A 17,158-nucleotide genomic window follows, 5' to 3' on the forward strand; every position below is an offset into this window, starting at 1 on the left:
GGGCAGCAGACTAGAGAAGGGCCTCCAGTGTGGAGGGTGAGCCTTGGTGACCAGATACAGGCTTTGGGAAAGAGTTTTGCGGAAGCTGTTTCGAGTCCCACTGAAGAGGACCCCAGAGGAGAAATGGGCATGTATGGAGTTGGTGCCTGTGTTCCAGGGTGAGGGCTGAGGCCAGCCTGGGGATCGAACGGTAGCATGGGAAAGAGAGGAGTCTCAGGAAGAGGGCCCTGCAATGGTGGGCAGTCTGGAGAGGGAATCCATCCACCCTGGTAAGACCCGTCCTATCCCCTTGCCTTTCATCCCAAATTCTCTTCTACCCCAATAGAGTCCAACAAAGCAGACAGAGAGTGAGAAGGCAGGTGAGGCTGGAAGAGAGAGCAGACAGAAGTCCACCCCATTCCTGTCCCTGAACTCAGGCCTTACACGGGAACAACGGAGGATGGATGAATGAATGAATGAATGCAGATGGAAATGTTGATTACAATGAAATTGAGACCATGTCTTTTTGACTCACAGGGGCCAAAGGTCTGACATCACTTAAGAGCAACAGTGAAGTTCACAGCATCTGGCCAGGTTTCCATCCAGGGCCAAGAGAAGACATCTGCACACCCCCTTCTCTGTCCCTTACATTTTAAGGGGGGTGGTGGGAGGCAAAAGTAAATTGGCATTTTGACCACGTGTCACAAGTCGTGCAGTTATATTTATATTCACTGTCGGGTGTAAGCAGACCTCCTTGGGCTGCAGGACAGCTGGCCCTTGGATTTCATGTAGGAAACTCTGATTGATAAACATGGAGAGGGACTGGATGATGGGAGTGTGCGCACAGGAGCCAGTAGGGCCAGGTTTGGGGGAGCAGGACAGGCTACATAATTGTGGGGCCCCTTTCTTCAAAGTTATTAAGAATTTCAAGATATTGACAAAGGCATTTAACTGAATTCAGGGCCTCATGTGACTGCACGGGTTGCAAGCCCATGAAGCCACCTTGGGGTGAGCAACAGAGGTTGACCACCCTGCTGGTGGTCCAGTTAAAGAGGGATTTGGGAGAAGCAGCTTGTCTCGTTGAGACTTCTTTCAGTGAAATGCTGTACAATGTGATCCCCTCAATATTCCACAAGTCCCTCATGTGAATGGATTTCTTGTGGAAGTGGGTGAAGAGGCTGGAAAGGAGCTAAGACACAGTGTCAGCCAAGTAGATAAGGGGACAGCCGACACCCGGTTATTCACCTAACATTTTCCATAAGTTTCAAGGGTTTAGAACCCACGTTATATGATAAGAAATTTCCTTATGTCATATAGCATCAAGGGACCAAGTGGCCTTTTGCTTGTTTATGTACTAGTGTAGCAGGATATTGCACGATACTTTCTCTGTTGCTCAGAATTGGCAACTGGAGACCAAACATAAAAGTACAGAGGGACTAAATACCTGCCATTAATATGAAAATCATGGATGGTGAGGGGGCCAGGCACCCTTTAGGGTCCACAAAGAGGTGTCAGAGCCATACCAACCCCTGCCGTCCTGCCCCTCCCAGCTGTGTAAGGGTGGTTGGCCCAGAGAGGTCCTGCTGACCCTCACCCCAGAGCCAAGCAAGAGAAGTTCCTAGAAAATCACACGGAGAGAGTGGGGTCTTGAAGAGGGGCTGGCAGTTCATTTGTGACTGGTTCTTTGCCTAGACAGCAGACTTACTGAACCTGTAAGCTGGGCAAAGAGAGTGGGAGCCACTTGGGGCAGCTGTGGGGTAGTTGAGGGGCAGCCTGCAGTCCTGCCCTTGGCATGGCAAGGGTGGCTGCATTTTCTGTGGATCGAATGGATGCTGAGAAGGTACCTGGCCTGAGCCTTTCTTTCGGGCAATAAGCAGCTATCGGGAGTACAGATGAGATGAGGGTGGTTGGAAGAGCTCAAAGGGCATCCGGGTCTAAGGGTCCGTGTGCAGGTCCCTGTAGTGCTTCCCGGTGAAGTCACTTGTGGAAGCAGGAACATTATATAGAGAGGACGAAAGGGCTACTTTTGATCCCACCCCACCCCTCCTTTGTCCACCCCAACACCCTGGAGAAGCTAGATCTACCATGTTCTCTCCCACCACCACACCTCTGAGGCCAGGAAGGGAGGGATGAGAGAAAGAGCAGAGCAATGCCCCTTTCCCGCTGCAGGTCCTTCCAGCCACCAGCCCAGCCAACAATGGGGGAGGGAAACTGCTTCAGATGTGAGGTTGGAGTCTTCAACTGGACTTGACAGAGTTTTTTAATATCAAGAAGTGACCCGGGAAGTTATAGAGCCTGTCCAGGGAGTCATTAAGAGATCTCTATCCAGCAGGGAGTTTTGATTCAACCCAGCTGGGGGCAGGATGGGTGAAAAATAATACTATTTTCGGTTTGCACCCTATGGAGTTTAGACTATTCAATAAACCAATTATATCTGATTAAGGACTTCATATTCTTATGACTAAAGTCAAATAACTGCATTTGTGTTGTGGTGTACTTTGGTTTATGAATGTGGTGTACCATTAGTTTAAGAGTGACCAGATTTTCTTCTGCAAGTCAAATACTTGAAATAGTAAATGAGGAGAAAAGAGATACACCAGAAGGCAAATTTCCAGATATTAAAGAGGTATCTAAGAGTTGCCTTAAAAAAAAAATCTCTCTTTAAAAAAAAAAATTCCAGTCTATTGTAGATTCACTAACAGTTGATACAGTGGAACAGATGGGTGTATAAAAACGTGTTTGTAAGTGATTTTTTTTATTCATGTTCATTTATTTGTCAACTATGTTATTCTGTTAAATTATTTAATTTTCATCATAATATTTGTCAGGCTACCCTTCTATTTAATTTTTTACTTCAGTGCAACTGTGTCCATGATTTTTACATAGAATAGTGATATGGCTCTCCCCTTCTCCCCACTTTTTCCTTCCCTTCTCCTCCCCGTTCCTCTTCCCTGTCCCTCCTCCTCTTCCCGTTATCAGAAGCTTCTTAAGTATTTGCAATGATCTTTTTATTTAGACAAAAATTATTTCACCATTACATTATAATATTCTTTAAACTTTTTTTTTAAATAACTTTCAAGATACTAGCTGTGCAGGCAAGAAAAAGTTGCTGCCAATGATAACCCACTAAAAGAGCGCGGTGACGCTTCATTCATTGTTGTCATCACTGTAGAGTGTGCAGATCACGGGTCACAGCATTATATCGCCTTTAGAGACCAGCTCTGGATTTCTTATTTTTCTTGTTGCAATTCTGCGTCCTCTATTTTCTTGAATCCCAGTCTCCTAAAAATGTAAGCAGTACAAAATGTTCTCATCCATCAGAACAATAGCATGTGAGAGCATATAAAAATACAAACCATTTTTGGTCCTAATTGCCTAATTACTCTTAAATTGAATTGTGTTGCACTTGCAATGAGTGACATATTGATTGGATCCTCATCAGTGGTCCTCCTTTTCCTGGTGAATAGCACCCCAATCCTTTATGTGGCCCTGAATGTCTGCACCCTCTGCTCTTACCTCATCCTTCTCGCCTTCTTTCCTCTCCCCTTGGATTCCCTTGCTTTAGTACTTTTGCTCATACTCCTTGCTTTGCCTGAAAATATCCTCTCTCCTCCCACCAGTCTCTGCATGTTCAAATAGAGACACCTTTCAAAGTCCAACTCACGGAACATCCCTGGATTCTCACGTGAAACAACGTTCTCTTTTCTTTGACCCTCTGTAGGAACTCATTAGTGCCTCTCATATCATTTCATTAATTCTGTCAAATATCTAGGGCTTTACTATGTGCCAGACACAGTTGTAGGCATTGGGGATAGGGCAATGAACCAAAATTGTGGGATTTATAGAACTGAAGTTGTAGTAAATGGGATGGGCCCTAAATATAGAGTATGTTAGGTGGTGGTAAGTACCATGGTAAAAAATAAACCAGGAGCGTTTGGAGAAGGTCTTACAGATAAGGTGTCATCGCGTGCCACCTTACTTCCTTTAGGTCTTAACTAAATTGGCATGGACTACTTCATATTAAAAAATATATATTTTCACATATACCCTCTACTAGAAATAATAGGTAGGTAGCTTATTAATTTTTGAGCCTCTTATAGTACCTTGCACCCTAATTTGTACATAGTAGATAATAAATGCTAATACAAAGAATGATTATAATAACAGGAATAATTTATAAAATGAGATCCAGAAAAAAAGAAAAAAATTGATTTAAAGTTGAGAAAGATAACCTGAGTTTGAGACCTGGATTACTGAGATGGCATCCTTTGTAATTGCAGACAACTCCCTCGTATGGGGCCTTTCATGTTAAGAGGTCAAATGTTGGACACCATGTCATAGACTTAAAGCCCCAATCCTGTCCTTGCATATTCCTACTTAGTGTGTGTCTGGAGAGTGAGGAGATGGCCCGTGTGTGGCTTAGGAGAAGCCATCTCATTACTTTATACTTATAATCCCATTTGTACCTGACCTTCTTCTATATACTTCTCAATTTACAGGTGTTTATTTCCCTGTGTCTTAAGGCCTTTTTTCTTCTAAGAAACTTAACTTTCCTAGAAACTTCTTTTGGAAAGATGCGAAGGACCAGCTGCACATAACTGCCCATACATTGTAACCAGTGTTCAGGTATTTACCTTGGGTGTTTTTCTTGAGGATTCTGGATTTCTTGGGGCTGGCAGGCCATGGAGTAAAGTAACTCATTGGCAGGTGGGGGCTGCATGGATTGTTGGAGCAAATCCTTCAGTGCCTCGGTGATACTCATGGCCATTGCTCTTCTCCCAAACCTTTGGGGCAGATTGGGGACATGTCTCGCGAGGCTGTCCTCTGTATTTCTTCCAAATCGCAGGGGCAGGTTGGCCATTGGGTCAGTGCTTCTTTCTTCTTCCACGGTCCTCCCAAACCTCAAGGGCAGGTTGGCTCCCAGGTGTGGCATTTTGTTGACTGCAGGTGGACTTATCTTAATGACATTTTTTGGATCCCAATCTTTTAATTCTTCAAAATTGAGACTTCTTTTCTTTTCCCCTGTGAGGTCTCCTCGAGGCTGTCATTAGAAATGACCATTAAAATTATTTATTATTGTTATAAGCAATTGATTCAAATCCCAAATTAACTTAAATCCAGACTTCAATCTGTAGAATTGTTAAAGCTCTAAACAAAGTTTGTGTTTAATGTGCAGAATATTTTAATAAATAATTTGCATGTTCACCACCTGACTCCGGGTGGTGAACACACAATGTGATATATAGATAATGTATTATAGAATTGTACACCTTAAATCTATGTAGCTTTACTAACAATTGTCAACCCGATAAACTTTAAAAAAAAATAATTTGCGTTAAGCTTCTTAAAGCCATCTAGTTTCTCTGTCCCTGGACTATTGTAAGACAACTATAAAATATTAATAAAAAATATATAGTGAATACAGCCATGTGTTCAAGCATCAGGAACATAATGAGGTATTGAAATGAGGCAAAAGTTTATTTTACTGCAGTTATTCTCCGTCAGGTTTTGATTCATGTTGTTTATGGAGAATTTCACATATTTTTATATTTTAATTTTAGAGAAACCTCCTGCTGCCTTTATGTGTCTCTTGTTTTCCCCTCTTGAAAGGCCAATGTGGTGGATATGTGCAAACAGAGATGCTAGTCAGGTTTTAGGGCATAGCTGGAAGATGCTTCACTGAATTTCTTTTTTACGTGCTCATATTCGAAGTTTTAAATCTAAAAGCAATTCTCAAGAAACGGGTTGTATTTTTAGCAGTATCTAAATTACATTTTTAGTAAAGCACCAATTGGTTTGTGGGTGACTGCCCCACTAATATACCAACTTTAAAGAAACCATTTAAAATACAGCAGCTGTACAATTAGATTTAGTTTAATCATGAAGGTTTGTCCATATAAAGGTTTTTAAATGATTGCTTTCTGGATGTAAAAAGTAATATATACTCATTTCAGCAAATTTGGAAAATATTTAAAAGCATAAAAAATAAAATGAAAATAACTTGCAATTCTACCATCTAGGGATAAATATTTTAGTTAGATACAGATTGACCACAAATTACCAGCTCATAACAGGTAAGTAGAAAATACCAATGTCATAATATTTTGTTTGTAGTTGAAGACAATTCAAATGTCCAGCTGAAATGTATCCAGATCTTATTTCTGCAACTATTTATTACAACTGTGTACTTCTGAGTCAACTGAAAATTATGAATGTACCTTAGCTTGCTAAGTATCACATCTTATGCTTAAATTGTCATTAAACAGGCCTTTTTGCTGTTGTGTTAAAAATACAGGTTACATCAGCACATTGTCATGGGAAGGCTGAAGTCTGACAAAAAAACCAAACACGAACTAACTTCCTTACTCTTTACAAAAGTATTAGACTCTGGACAAATATATACTTAATGGTAGCCACATTAGATAGAGTTAAAAAACTTACCTCAGAATATTTGTCATAATTTTCTTTGCTGTGAAGATTGGACTTCATTAATTCATCTGCACAAAAGACGTTCGATGTGAACAAGCTCGAAGTGGCCAAAATCGATAAAATGAATCGTTTTGATGAAATAGCTTTCATTTTGTCCAAAATCTAGAATTAAGTTGATATGTGCAGCCTGATGTCTACATAGAGGGGAAATTGTGGTCTTTTTATACTGTTTAAAAACAAAGGAGAGTTTGCTTTAACAGTTAAATTAATCCCACATGTTTTAAGTACTAATATTAATTAGAGTTTAACTAAAATATGTATGTAAGGAATGTGGGTAATTCATTCTGGGAAGAGCAATGTTTCTGCTTATAAATTCATTAACTCTGAAAATAATTTTCCTCATTAAAAAGGAGCTTCTAATTAGGTAACTTTGGGACCATAGTAATTAGGATTCCAAGCAAACAGGATGTTTCATTTCTCCTCGCTCAAACAAAAAGTATTTTGGTGTTTGCGTCAATTCTTGGGAGAAGGAAAAAAATAGTATTCAATACATTCTAGCCATGTTAACAATGTTTTTGTATCACACGAAAGAGGTAGGCATAGTATTTTCAAAATGTCAAGCAAAATTAAGAATGCGAAAAGAAATTCAAAGTCACATAATACCGCAAATAAAATGCCATTAATTAACTTTTTGTAAAACGCCGTTTGGTTATTAAAAAGCTTCAGGAGTAAATGCCAACTGTAACGTGAAGGGTGTGCATAAGACCATGAGATAGGCGTTTTGACAAACTAGCTGTCTCAGGAGAAGCTGGAGGCGGTTCAAGGCCTTTTGTATTTGCCCTGTGGGCCTTATTTGGCGAAACTATATAAATCATCGGGATTTTATTTCTGTGAGATGTGGTACCCTACCTTGCTCCTCAAAGCCCTTAAAGAACCCTAGCAGAGGTTTGGTAAGTTACACGCGTGCTGGTTTTGTTGCTCCCCTGGCCCATATTATTTAGGTAATCTCCCATTGCCACAGGCATACTGACATCGTGGCATAAGAGAAGAATTTACAGAAAGGAACGCTGATTTACTGAAATGCCAAAGCGATTCTCTTTTGGAGCAGACCACTGGCGTTCTTAAGGACCTGCCTTATCACCAGATGGCCTGGGTTCTAGAGAAATCATTACTTGTTCCCACCTGTCCACTCAACCCCCTCAGGAGAAAAAGGCCTTACAGTGACTGATTTCCAACGCTCCAGCTACCTCTAGACACAGACACGTAAGAGGTGCATACACAAAAGAGCGGGCCATAAAATTGCACCTTTTGTGTCAAGAGTTGTACCGCCTTTCTCACGAACGACCATAATGTGAGGTATGAGATGGGCAGAAGTGAAGGCATTGGGGATCTCCAGAATAAATCAGAAAGTTGAAAACAACAGTGGGTAAACTCCTGGGCACCCGAAGGTCACACTCGCCTGTGGTGTCCCTTAAGGCAGTTTACATCATTGGCCTCATTTGTTTTGGTCTGTGGATCGGATCTCCACAGTAGGAGGCAATTAATTCAACTCATAGTCTAATGTTAATTTTGTAATGCTGTAGTTATTGGATTATTCGGGTTTAATTTCCCTGAGGATTTAATACATTTCTCTTCCAAATTGTTTCTTTGCAAACTGCTGATGGAAACTTTCTTTTTTTTTTTTTTTTTTTGTGGTCAGTAGATCTGAACTTTTGAGAAACGGGAGAAGCAAGGAGCAAGTTATGTTGGTCTCATTCACACTCTGGANAGGAAACAATATGGAACGGCTGAACGAGAGTGTTTTTGGAGGGTGTTATAAACGCAGGTAACCTGTAGAGAGGGCGACTTTCTTTTTTTTTTTTTTTTTTTTTGTGGTCAGTAGATCTGAACTTTTGAGAAACGGGAGAAGCAAGGAGCAAGTTATGTTGGTCTCATTCACACTCTGGAAAAAGTAGAAGGGCTTGGCCTGGGTCTCTTTCGAAATATGTTTTTATCTAGTTGTTTCAGACTTCGGTTCACTGGTTTTCAGTGCTGCTACTTAGGGTATTGGCACATGGATTAGAGTTTTCCTGCTTGTGGATCTACAGTTGCTGATATGACTAATTACTCCCCTGCCTTCACCAGGTTTAGTCTTCCAAGTTGGGAGTATAATTGGAGTTATCTTATTATGATAGGGCTTGGCTCTTTTCAACCATATTTGCAGTTCGCTTTGAAAATGTTAATAGGTATAAAGCAACATTACCTAACACGCACAATACAAAATCACCATACATCTTCTGCCACATATATATAGCACATTTAGGGGTTCTAGATGACACATATGAGCATACAAAAAATTACAAAAGACCTCTATCTCCCTGGCATGTGGCATTTGTAGATATGCTTCATTTACTAAGATTTTAGAGACCTTAAGGCTGTTCTTCTAAGCCTCTCTCTAGGTTAGATATATCTCCTGAGCTCTAGACCTGCCCCCCACCCCAAAACTCAGCTTCCTACCAGACAATGAATGCTGTAAGGATGTCCCACAAGATCTCAAGCCCAGTTTGTCCAAAAGGGATTTATCTTTTCAATACCTGCCTCTCCTGTTGCCCATTTCCATAAAGAGTACCTTATCAGTCAGGGTCCAATCACACAGATATTTGAACAGGAAATGATTAATATGAAGAAGAATTAACTATAACAGGGACTAACTATAAAAGGGTTAAGAATCCACTAAGGCCAAGGGAGAGTATCCAAGGGAAAGACGCACTGACTGGAATGCAGGCCATATTGAGAAGGTGTAGATGGCAGAGCAGTCAGGGGTTATCCCCCGCCTGCCTCCCCACACCGGCCAGATCCTGTCCACAATTACAAGCGCTAGGCACCCTTCCAGGAGGCAGACGGTCCAAGGCTGGGAAGGCAACTTGTAGGGCACCTCAGACTCAATGGGAATCTGCCACTGAAACTTGGTGGGGGTGCGTGCTCCTGGACAGCCCCCTCCCCCATGCACACACCACTGGCTGTAATATGTAGGAGCAAAAAAGCATGTGGGGGCATATATGATCCCTTCTTCCTGCAGCACCCCTCTAGCGCCTTTTACTGAAACAGCCAAAGGCCAGCTGCAAAGGAGAAATGTTTACCAGGTCCATCTCCATGATTTCAGAGCATGGCGTGAAGAGTGGTTTTGGAGCTGAGAGGCAATAAATAGACAGCTGGCACAGCTACTATCGTCCACCCATTTGTCCAAGCCCAAATCCTATGTGAGGTCCATGACTATCTCTTTCCCCTTCCTCCCACATCCCATTCTATAGTTAATGAACAATCGTTTCTAGTTTTGAACTATTACACTCAAGACAATATTTTTTTGAGCACTTGCCTTGTGCCAGGAACTGTTCTAAGTGCTTTGTGAATTAACTTGTGTATCTTTTGTAGTAATCCCATGTGCAGGTATGATTATTATTGTCCCTACGCTACAGAAAGGGAAGGAAGATGAAGGTGCAGAAGGATGAGTAACTTTCCCTGTAAGTGGCAGAGTCAGGATTTGAACCCAAGTTGTCTGAACACTTACTTACCATGCTCATCTGCCTAATCAGGCCTGGTCTCTTCTAACTTCTAAACAGGTCTTACATCTGTTCCTGTCTCTCCACCCCCATGACCATTACTCGGTTCACCATTTGTTCTCGCCACTAGACCTCTTTTCTCGGTTCTCTCCAATTCTTCCTCCACAGTGCAATCAGAAAAATGTCTTATAAGATACAAGATATTTATGATTTCTTCCTTAATATCTTTCAGTGATTTCCCATTTCTCTCGGAATCACGTAGAGAGCCCACTCTTCATTACTTGCACTCTTATTTCTCCAGGACTGTCATTCTCCACTCCCTACCAACTGTCTATTTTACGACAAACTTCCTTCTGTTCTTCCAAATGGATGTGCTTTCTTTTGCTCCCAGACACCTGCTTGTGATTTTCTAGTGCGTGGAATATTTGCCCACTCCCCTCTCTCTTTTATTTTAAAGATTTTAGTGGGGAATTGAGGAAGGGGAATAGTGTTGGGGAATCGGGAAAGGGGAACAGCCAAGTTGTTGTCCTTCAGTCTTAGTTGTGGAGGGCACAGCTAGCTCAGCTCCAAGTCCAGTCGCGATCCTGCTGCCCATCGGCAGCTTGCAGCCACTCAGCTCAAGGTGCCGTGTTCAATCTTAGTTGCATGTGGGCATAGCCCACTGTCCCATGCGGGAGTCAAACCAGCAACCTTGTTGTTAGAAGCACATGCTCTCACCAGCTGAGCCATCCTGCTGCCTGTTGGCAGCTCAGTGGCAGCTCAGCTTGGGTGCAGCTTACTGGCCCATGTGGGAATCGAACCGGTGACCCTGTTGCTCAGAGCTCGCGCTCTTAACCAACTGAGCCACTTGGCGGCCCCTCCCCTCGCCTTATTGTTTGGCTGTCAGCTGAGGCATCACATGTTTCACGAAGTCTCTCCTGACTTCCAGCTCCAATAAATGGCTCTTGGTTTTTCCCTAATTATGGCACTGTTCACTGTCACTTGTCCTGTTCCCTTGTCCCTCCTCTGCTGTTCTGGAAACTACATGAGGGCAGGACCTTACTTGTTCAGATCCTAGTAACATTTCCATGATCACAGATGCTCAGGAAATTTGATTTCTAAATGAATACATTTTTCATTAGTATTGGAAATATAAATTAAAACTGAAGTTGCTTGTTAATTATTTTTCCCAGTTTTGGCTATTGACCAGAGTTTTCTCTTTACTGTGACTTATGCATGATTAGAACTGAAGTTTGTTGGCTTTTCCTGAAATCATAGCATCTTAACATCCTCCTGTCGAGGCACCAACAGGATATGAGACTCACACAGGGGATAGCCAGGTATAAGGAGGTTGAATATGAGTTTAGGATTATCCTGTTACAGTGCAACATACAGCTTGTTAAGTTCAATATATTCTGATGGATCTTGCCATGTTGATGGGCCCAAACACCAGGAAGGGTGTGAAAAGGGACTACGCAGCCCCAGCCACGGAGGGCTTTCTGACAATGCTTCAAAGCTTCAGGGTCTCCCGCCAGGCAGACTTCGCAGGCCTTCTGGCCCCTCTGGCTAAGGACAGAAAAGGGTTCTCTGATTGCTTATTATGTTTCCATGCCCACTAGATGCACCCTAACCTCTGGCAGGCAGTGAGGGTCGGGGGACGGGGGGTGGGGGAGTGGGAACAAATCATTTCTGCCAATCAAGAACTGATCTGACTTGAGTTGGGCTTAGGCTTTTTTAAGGCTCTGGTTTATCTGCACCTCTAGTAAAATGTTTAAAATGAGAGATTGTTTTTGTGTAATGGGCTGCAAGTTTTTATTTAAATCTTTATGTAGAAGGGCCAGCTCATTCCACACAGTTATCCGTGCCCCCTGAGGCCATGGTGAAACCTACCAAAGAGTTTTAACGTCCAGAAGGAACCTCATTAAAGAACATTTCCCCTCACCCTCAACCCAGCAGTTTACTTCCAGGGCGTTTGCCTATTTACACTGTTTATTTCTTCCTTTCCATCTAAGCATAATCCAGCCGTGCTATGCAGGAGAATTTATGGGCAGTAGAGCCTTATTTTGCATTTCATGTTGGCAAAGTATTTTGCAGTCATTTGTTAACTAATTCCAAGCCTTCTTTAGAGGTGGGTGGTGGAATTACCATGTAATTCATTTTGGCATTATATGCACAAGGAGAAAGAAATATCTGCCTTGATTTCAAATGAAATCACCCTATGCAAATTATATAAAATCTCTATTTTTTTATAATGTGTAGTGGTGCCTTTGTTTCCAGATTTATGAGTGGCTTGTCATAATGAGCTTGTCATATTCTGATAGCAGGATTGTATTTACTTCTCTGCCTTTTATGATGACAGATTACAACACGAGGGCCTTGAAAAGTGCCGACAAAGTGAACGTGAGACAAAGGTGATTCCTCCATGTAGTTAAAGTGGATGAAATTCAAATCTAGTTGAAGTAACTTAAAGAAATCAATTTGTACAAGAATAAACATTAAATATTTATAAAAATTAATTCATGTGATTGATTCTGGAAGGGTGATGAAATGGCAAGGTCCCTCTGTTTAAAGGACATATTTTAGAACGGCATATTGAACGAACTTTCAGTATCAGTATTAGATCTTTCAAACGATACGGCGCGGTAATGTTTAAAAAATGTTTCAAAGCACCGTGCATGGCTGATTAAGAAGCAAGCAGCCTCTCTCTGTACAGCACAGCTTTCCCATTCAAGCTTTCACGCTTTTTAATGTTTCATTTTTATTGACTTTTTTTCCTTGCAGGAAAAATGTGTGATTTTTACTGGCCTGGCAGGGGGTTGTGGTACCTCTTGCCAAGTGTCAAGAAAACTCAGAATTCTCTACATGAGGGACAAAGCCCATATGTTTTGTTAAAACAACACATAGCTTTTGTACAAATATAGGTAATGGAAACCCAGACCTTTACCCGGGCTTTCTCTCTCTTTTTTTGGCCAGTCTTGCTTTTGATATTTTTAAAATAAGTAAGCAGCCATCTTGTTATCCCAACCGGAGCAGAATAAGTTAGTTTGTTACAAAGTGTGTGCTTTTAAAATATCTTGCTTTTTCTTTCTTTTTTTATCTTTGTTTTGGAGAATTCTGCTCTAAAATGTGGAATATGCTCTTGAGATAATAATTTGCTTTAGTAGAAAGAAAATTTGAGACTCTCAGTATCTTAGGACCTCGCTTAATGCTCTGGCTTTTTTCTGGCCTGGCCAGACTTTCACTGGGGAGGAAGCCTGTTGCTTAAACCTACACTGAGTTGGGTTTTGGAGGGTGTGTATAAGGACAACTGTTTTCCCATCTCAAACAGGAAAGAGGGCAGATGACTGACTAATAAAAATGAGCATCATCACTAATGTGGGCCCTCCTAGATGTTCTTTCAATTTTGATGAAAAGAGGTAATTAGGGGGCTAATTGTAATGTGCATATGAGTGTTTTGTTTTTTTCCTCTTTCATTTTGATTGGGGGTCATGTGGTATCTGTGCCTCTGAGTGCTGTTGGTAAGAACTTCCACAGAGGTTCACAGCAGCCGTTCAGCTGCCGTGGGCCCGAGCAGAAGCTGGGCAGCTCCGACCACCCCTGCATCCACACATGGGCACCTTGACTTTATTCTCTTCTGTTACTAGTCTTTTGGCCTTGGCCACACAGCCTGCCCCATTGCTCCAGGTCTGAGCTCCTGTGGGCACCTCACACCAGTGGGTCCCTGTGTCATTTGGATCCCAGTGGCTGGACTTCATTACTGAGAAGAGGGTTTACATGTCCCTTCGGCACTGGTTTTATTGGACCCCCAAAGGGATGTGTCCACGGCATAGACAGAAATTACAGCACGGCGGTTCTGTTGGTTACACTCAGCCCATTCCAAGCAAGCAAATAGGAAAAGCCTCAAATAGTTGTCTTTGGAGGAGCACTTAAAATGTACTTTTAAATCTGCAGTAGCTTTGGGTCTAAAATTAAAGGAGAAGATTTTCTGTGAATCTCCTGATTCTAAAAGGTGAGACCTAGACAGAAAATTCTGTACTTATTGAGGCTAAATGAGCTAAATAAATGTTAATGTAATCCTATTAAATACCTAATGGATTTAATTCTATACTGGGTTTAAGAAATCAGATATTTCCATTTTGAGAACCTATAATAAAGAAAATAGAGGAAGCTAGTAAAGGTTTTAAAACATATTTAGATGCATTGCAGGCATACAATCTCAGGGACGATAGCCTATTATAAACAGGCTTGAATGACCCAGAGCAGTTTTATAATAGTGGGCTTTGGCTGATGGGCCCCCGTAGAGCTGTCTCTGGTTCACTGATAGGAGTAGCCAATGATGCATGATCTAGAAGGATCCAACTAGGAGACTGACGTAGCTTTCAGTGAATACCAGCTCTGTCCATGCCCCATCCCCCAACCTCTCCATGCCAAGAGCAGTGGAATAGCCCTTCTGTGTTTCCATGTTCTTTAGGCTCATTTGCTTATTTAAATTTACCCCTTGAAAACTTGTCTTAATGTACATCTAACCAGATCTAACTTGGTTAAAAATACCCTGGGAAAAGGAATCCCAGAATTCTGGGCTAAGCAGGGGATGGTGAGAGATGGGATAAGAGAGAAGGCACCATGAGCCCACTTTGGACCTTCCTGTCTCTTGAGAATTTCCTATTCTTGTAAATGTTTTGTCGTTGAGGCTTTCATATTGGCACAGCTGCAAAACTAGGTTCAACTTTACCTGATGTATCACTCAGAGCTCCTTGGTTGCACATTACCGAAATGTCTAATGTGTTTAAGCCAAGTGGGGAATTTGTTATGAGGATATTGGGATGTCTTATGGATGGGATAGAGGCTGATAGAGCACCTGGAGCCAAGGACTCAAACCACCATCAGGACTTTCTCCTGGATTCGCATTTCTTCCCTCAGTGCATTGGTTTCATTATTCCCCGCTTACTGCTGTCTTGATTTTTCCACTTCTCTACCCATTTGTTAATACCTTCTGAGTTTACAGATCCACAATTTCAGCACCCACCCCTACCCCCAAGAAACCGCCTTATCTCAGTTACAGATTCAAAATACCAGGGAAGGATTTCGATTAGCACAGTCTAGATAAGGTGCCCCACCCTGAACCAATCATCTGTGACTGGGGTGGGTCACATCACACTAACATAGAAGATCCTACTGCAAACCTGTGAGAGTTGGGGGTGGGTGGCACTACTGGGAAGACAATAAAAAAGGTATCAAATACCGCTGAAGAGATTGATGTGGAGGGGAATCCGGACTCCTCTCTCCCTGAATTCATTTCCACGTGCAGAGGAAAACTACTTCCCAAAGCTGGTGAAGAACTCAGTTTTGAGTAGCAGTCAGAGGACAACTTAACCACCCTGTGTTGGGATGGGCATTTCTCTGTTTCTCTCTAAAGATGCTGAGGAGGTCTCTGTCCTAGCCCAGTGACATCAGTCGACAGTGCTTTCATCTGTGCCATCTGGGTTTTGTTTTTGCAAGCAGGTGTTCTCGTGCGATATTTTTGTGACTCATGTGGGGCTTTGATGGTAAAAACAAAACAAAGCAAAACAAATTCTAGCTTTTCCTTCCCTAGGGGCAGCCGAGGGCACAATTCCCAGCCATTTCTCCATATATCCATCAAACGCAGTGCCAACTTTGAGAGCCTGTAAGATTCCCTTCGTCCCCTGGCAGGTGAGAGCCCCTGGCTCAGGTGTTTCTCTTTGGCATTTGAAGGCACTCCTGTTCCCAGCATTATGCTTAGCACCAGATATGAAATGCTGTCCTGAGAATTCCAAGACCAGGTGGTTTGGTCCCTAAATGATCCTAAACTCGCTTTAACTTGGCCTTTTTCCTAAATGTTTCACGCCCTTTGTTTTGCTGTGGTGATACTGTCTTACCTCATTTCTTCCCACAGAGTTTATTAAGTTCGGGCAAGCTCTGTGACCTGGAGTAGAGTGGCTCTTTGTTTTCAGAGCAAGAAAGTTTATTTTTCTATTAAGTTCGCATATTTGCCATTCTCTGCCTGACACTGGATAGTCTTCCCTTGTAAACACTCCAGAATTCCCTTTCCTTATATAATGAACTGTGTAGCGAACAGTAAGGAGTGTTTATTTTAAAGAAAGTAAAAATAAAACTCTTGTGTATAATTCCAAATATAAGCATATATTCTTCTGGTAATTAGCTTCATCGTTCTCTGTCAGTTTTTTGACAGTGCTTACACTAAATTAGAAGTAGTAATAACGGGACATCCTGGTTCAGTTCTACAAGCATATCTGTCTACAATGCAATATTTGCTTTCAGTGACAGAAAGTATTTTAGAAGAGTTCATTAAAACAGTTTGATAACTGTGTATCCATTATTAATAACCCAAGACAGGGAATTACATATTACATGACTCCTGTAACCAATAAGGAAGCTGCCATTTCCATAATTATAAAGAATTCATACCACATCCATTTTACTATTCTATATCATTTGACCCATTTATGGCTCATTTTGAAACAGTAAGATTTAAAAATTTATAAAGTTTTTTAAATGAAAAGTCTGCCAGGAAATCCCTCCCTTCCATCGCGAGTAGTTGGTGCTCTCCATCTCCACGGGTCCGCACCCCTCTCTGACTACACACCAGCAAAGGAAGTTCATGGTGCTCCGGGTTATGCTGACCTGCTCCTTCAGAATAGAGCCTGAGCTCAGGCCCCACTCCAGAAAGCTTTCTGAGGGGTCAGCTGTGAAAAACAGTTGGAGTGGGGCAGTGATGTGGGTTGGCCATAATCTGGACCAAATTAAAGCTGTGGGTGAAGGGCAGCTGCTCAGCGCTCTGTGTTCAGTGGCCCAAGTCAGTTTCTGGAGAGCCCATTTGAAGACAAAGTTGAGCCAATACTCAGCAGGGCTGACTGAGTCATCAGCCTAGAAAGTTCCCCCCGAAATGTCGGTTACTGGTTGCTGCTACTGCTGATGCTTTTATTCTTACTGCCGTCTAGAGTTAATTGTGAGGAGGGAGGAAGAGGAAGTGGGGTGCAGGCTTGCGGGAGACCAGCTCCTGCGGGGTCCAGGGGTTCCCTCAGGTGGAGGCGGAGTCGGCGAGGAAAAAGAAGAAAAACGCGCGGAGACACAGGAGCACTTTTTCAAGAAGAGAAGTGTCTCACTTTATTCTACAGCATGCCCCTTTTTATAGTGGGCAGTTGACCATTATCTCATCAGTAAAAAGTTCTTTTACATAGTTTAGATCAGGG

At 42.2% G+C, this 17,158-nt stretch overlaps 1 protein-coding gene across 1 annotated transcript; it reads right to left on the bottom strand.

Moving 5' to 3' along the window:
- Positions 1–3,070: 3,070 nt before the first annotated feature.
- On the bottom strand, positions 3,071–6,562 carry NPVF (neuropeptide VF precursor). The gene is made up of 3 exons (XM_019639885.1): positions 6,421–6,562; positions 4,614–5,020; positions 3,071–3,261 (listed from the first exon to the last, which is right to left on the bottom strand). Exons 1-3 carry the CDS (start codon positions 6,556–6,558, stop codon positions 3,210–3,212), a joined length of 597 nt encoding a protein of 198 aa, XP_019495430.1. The 5' UTR covers positions 6,559–6,562; the 3' UTR covers positions 3,071–3,209.
- Between the last annotated feature and the right edge of the window lie 10,596 nt (positions 6,563–17,158).

Source organism: Hipposideros armiger, unplaced genomic scaffold, assembly GCF_001890085.2.
Source record: "Hipposideros armiger isolate ML-2016 unplaced genomic scaffold, ASM189008v1 scaffold_47, whole genome shotgun sequence".
In the NCBI taxonomy this organism is placed as follows: domain Eukaryota; kingdom Metazoa; phylum Chordata; class Mammalia; order Chiroptera; family Hipposideridae; genus Hipposideros; species Hipposideros armiger.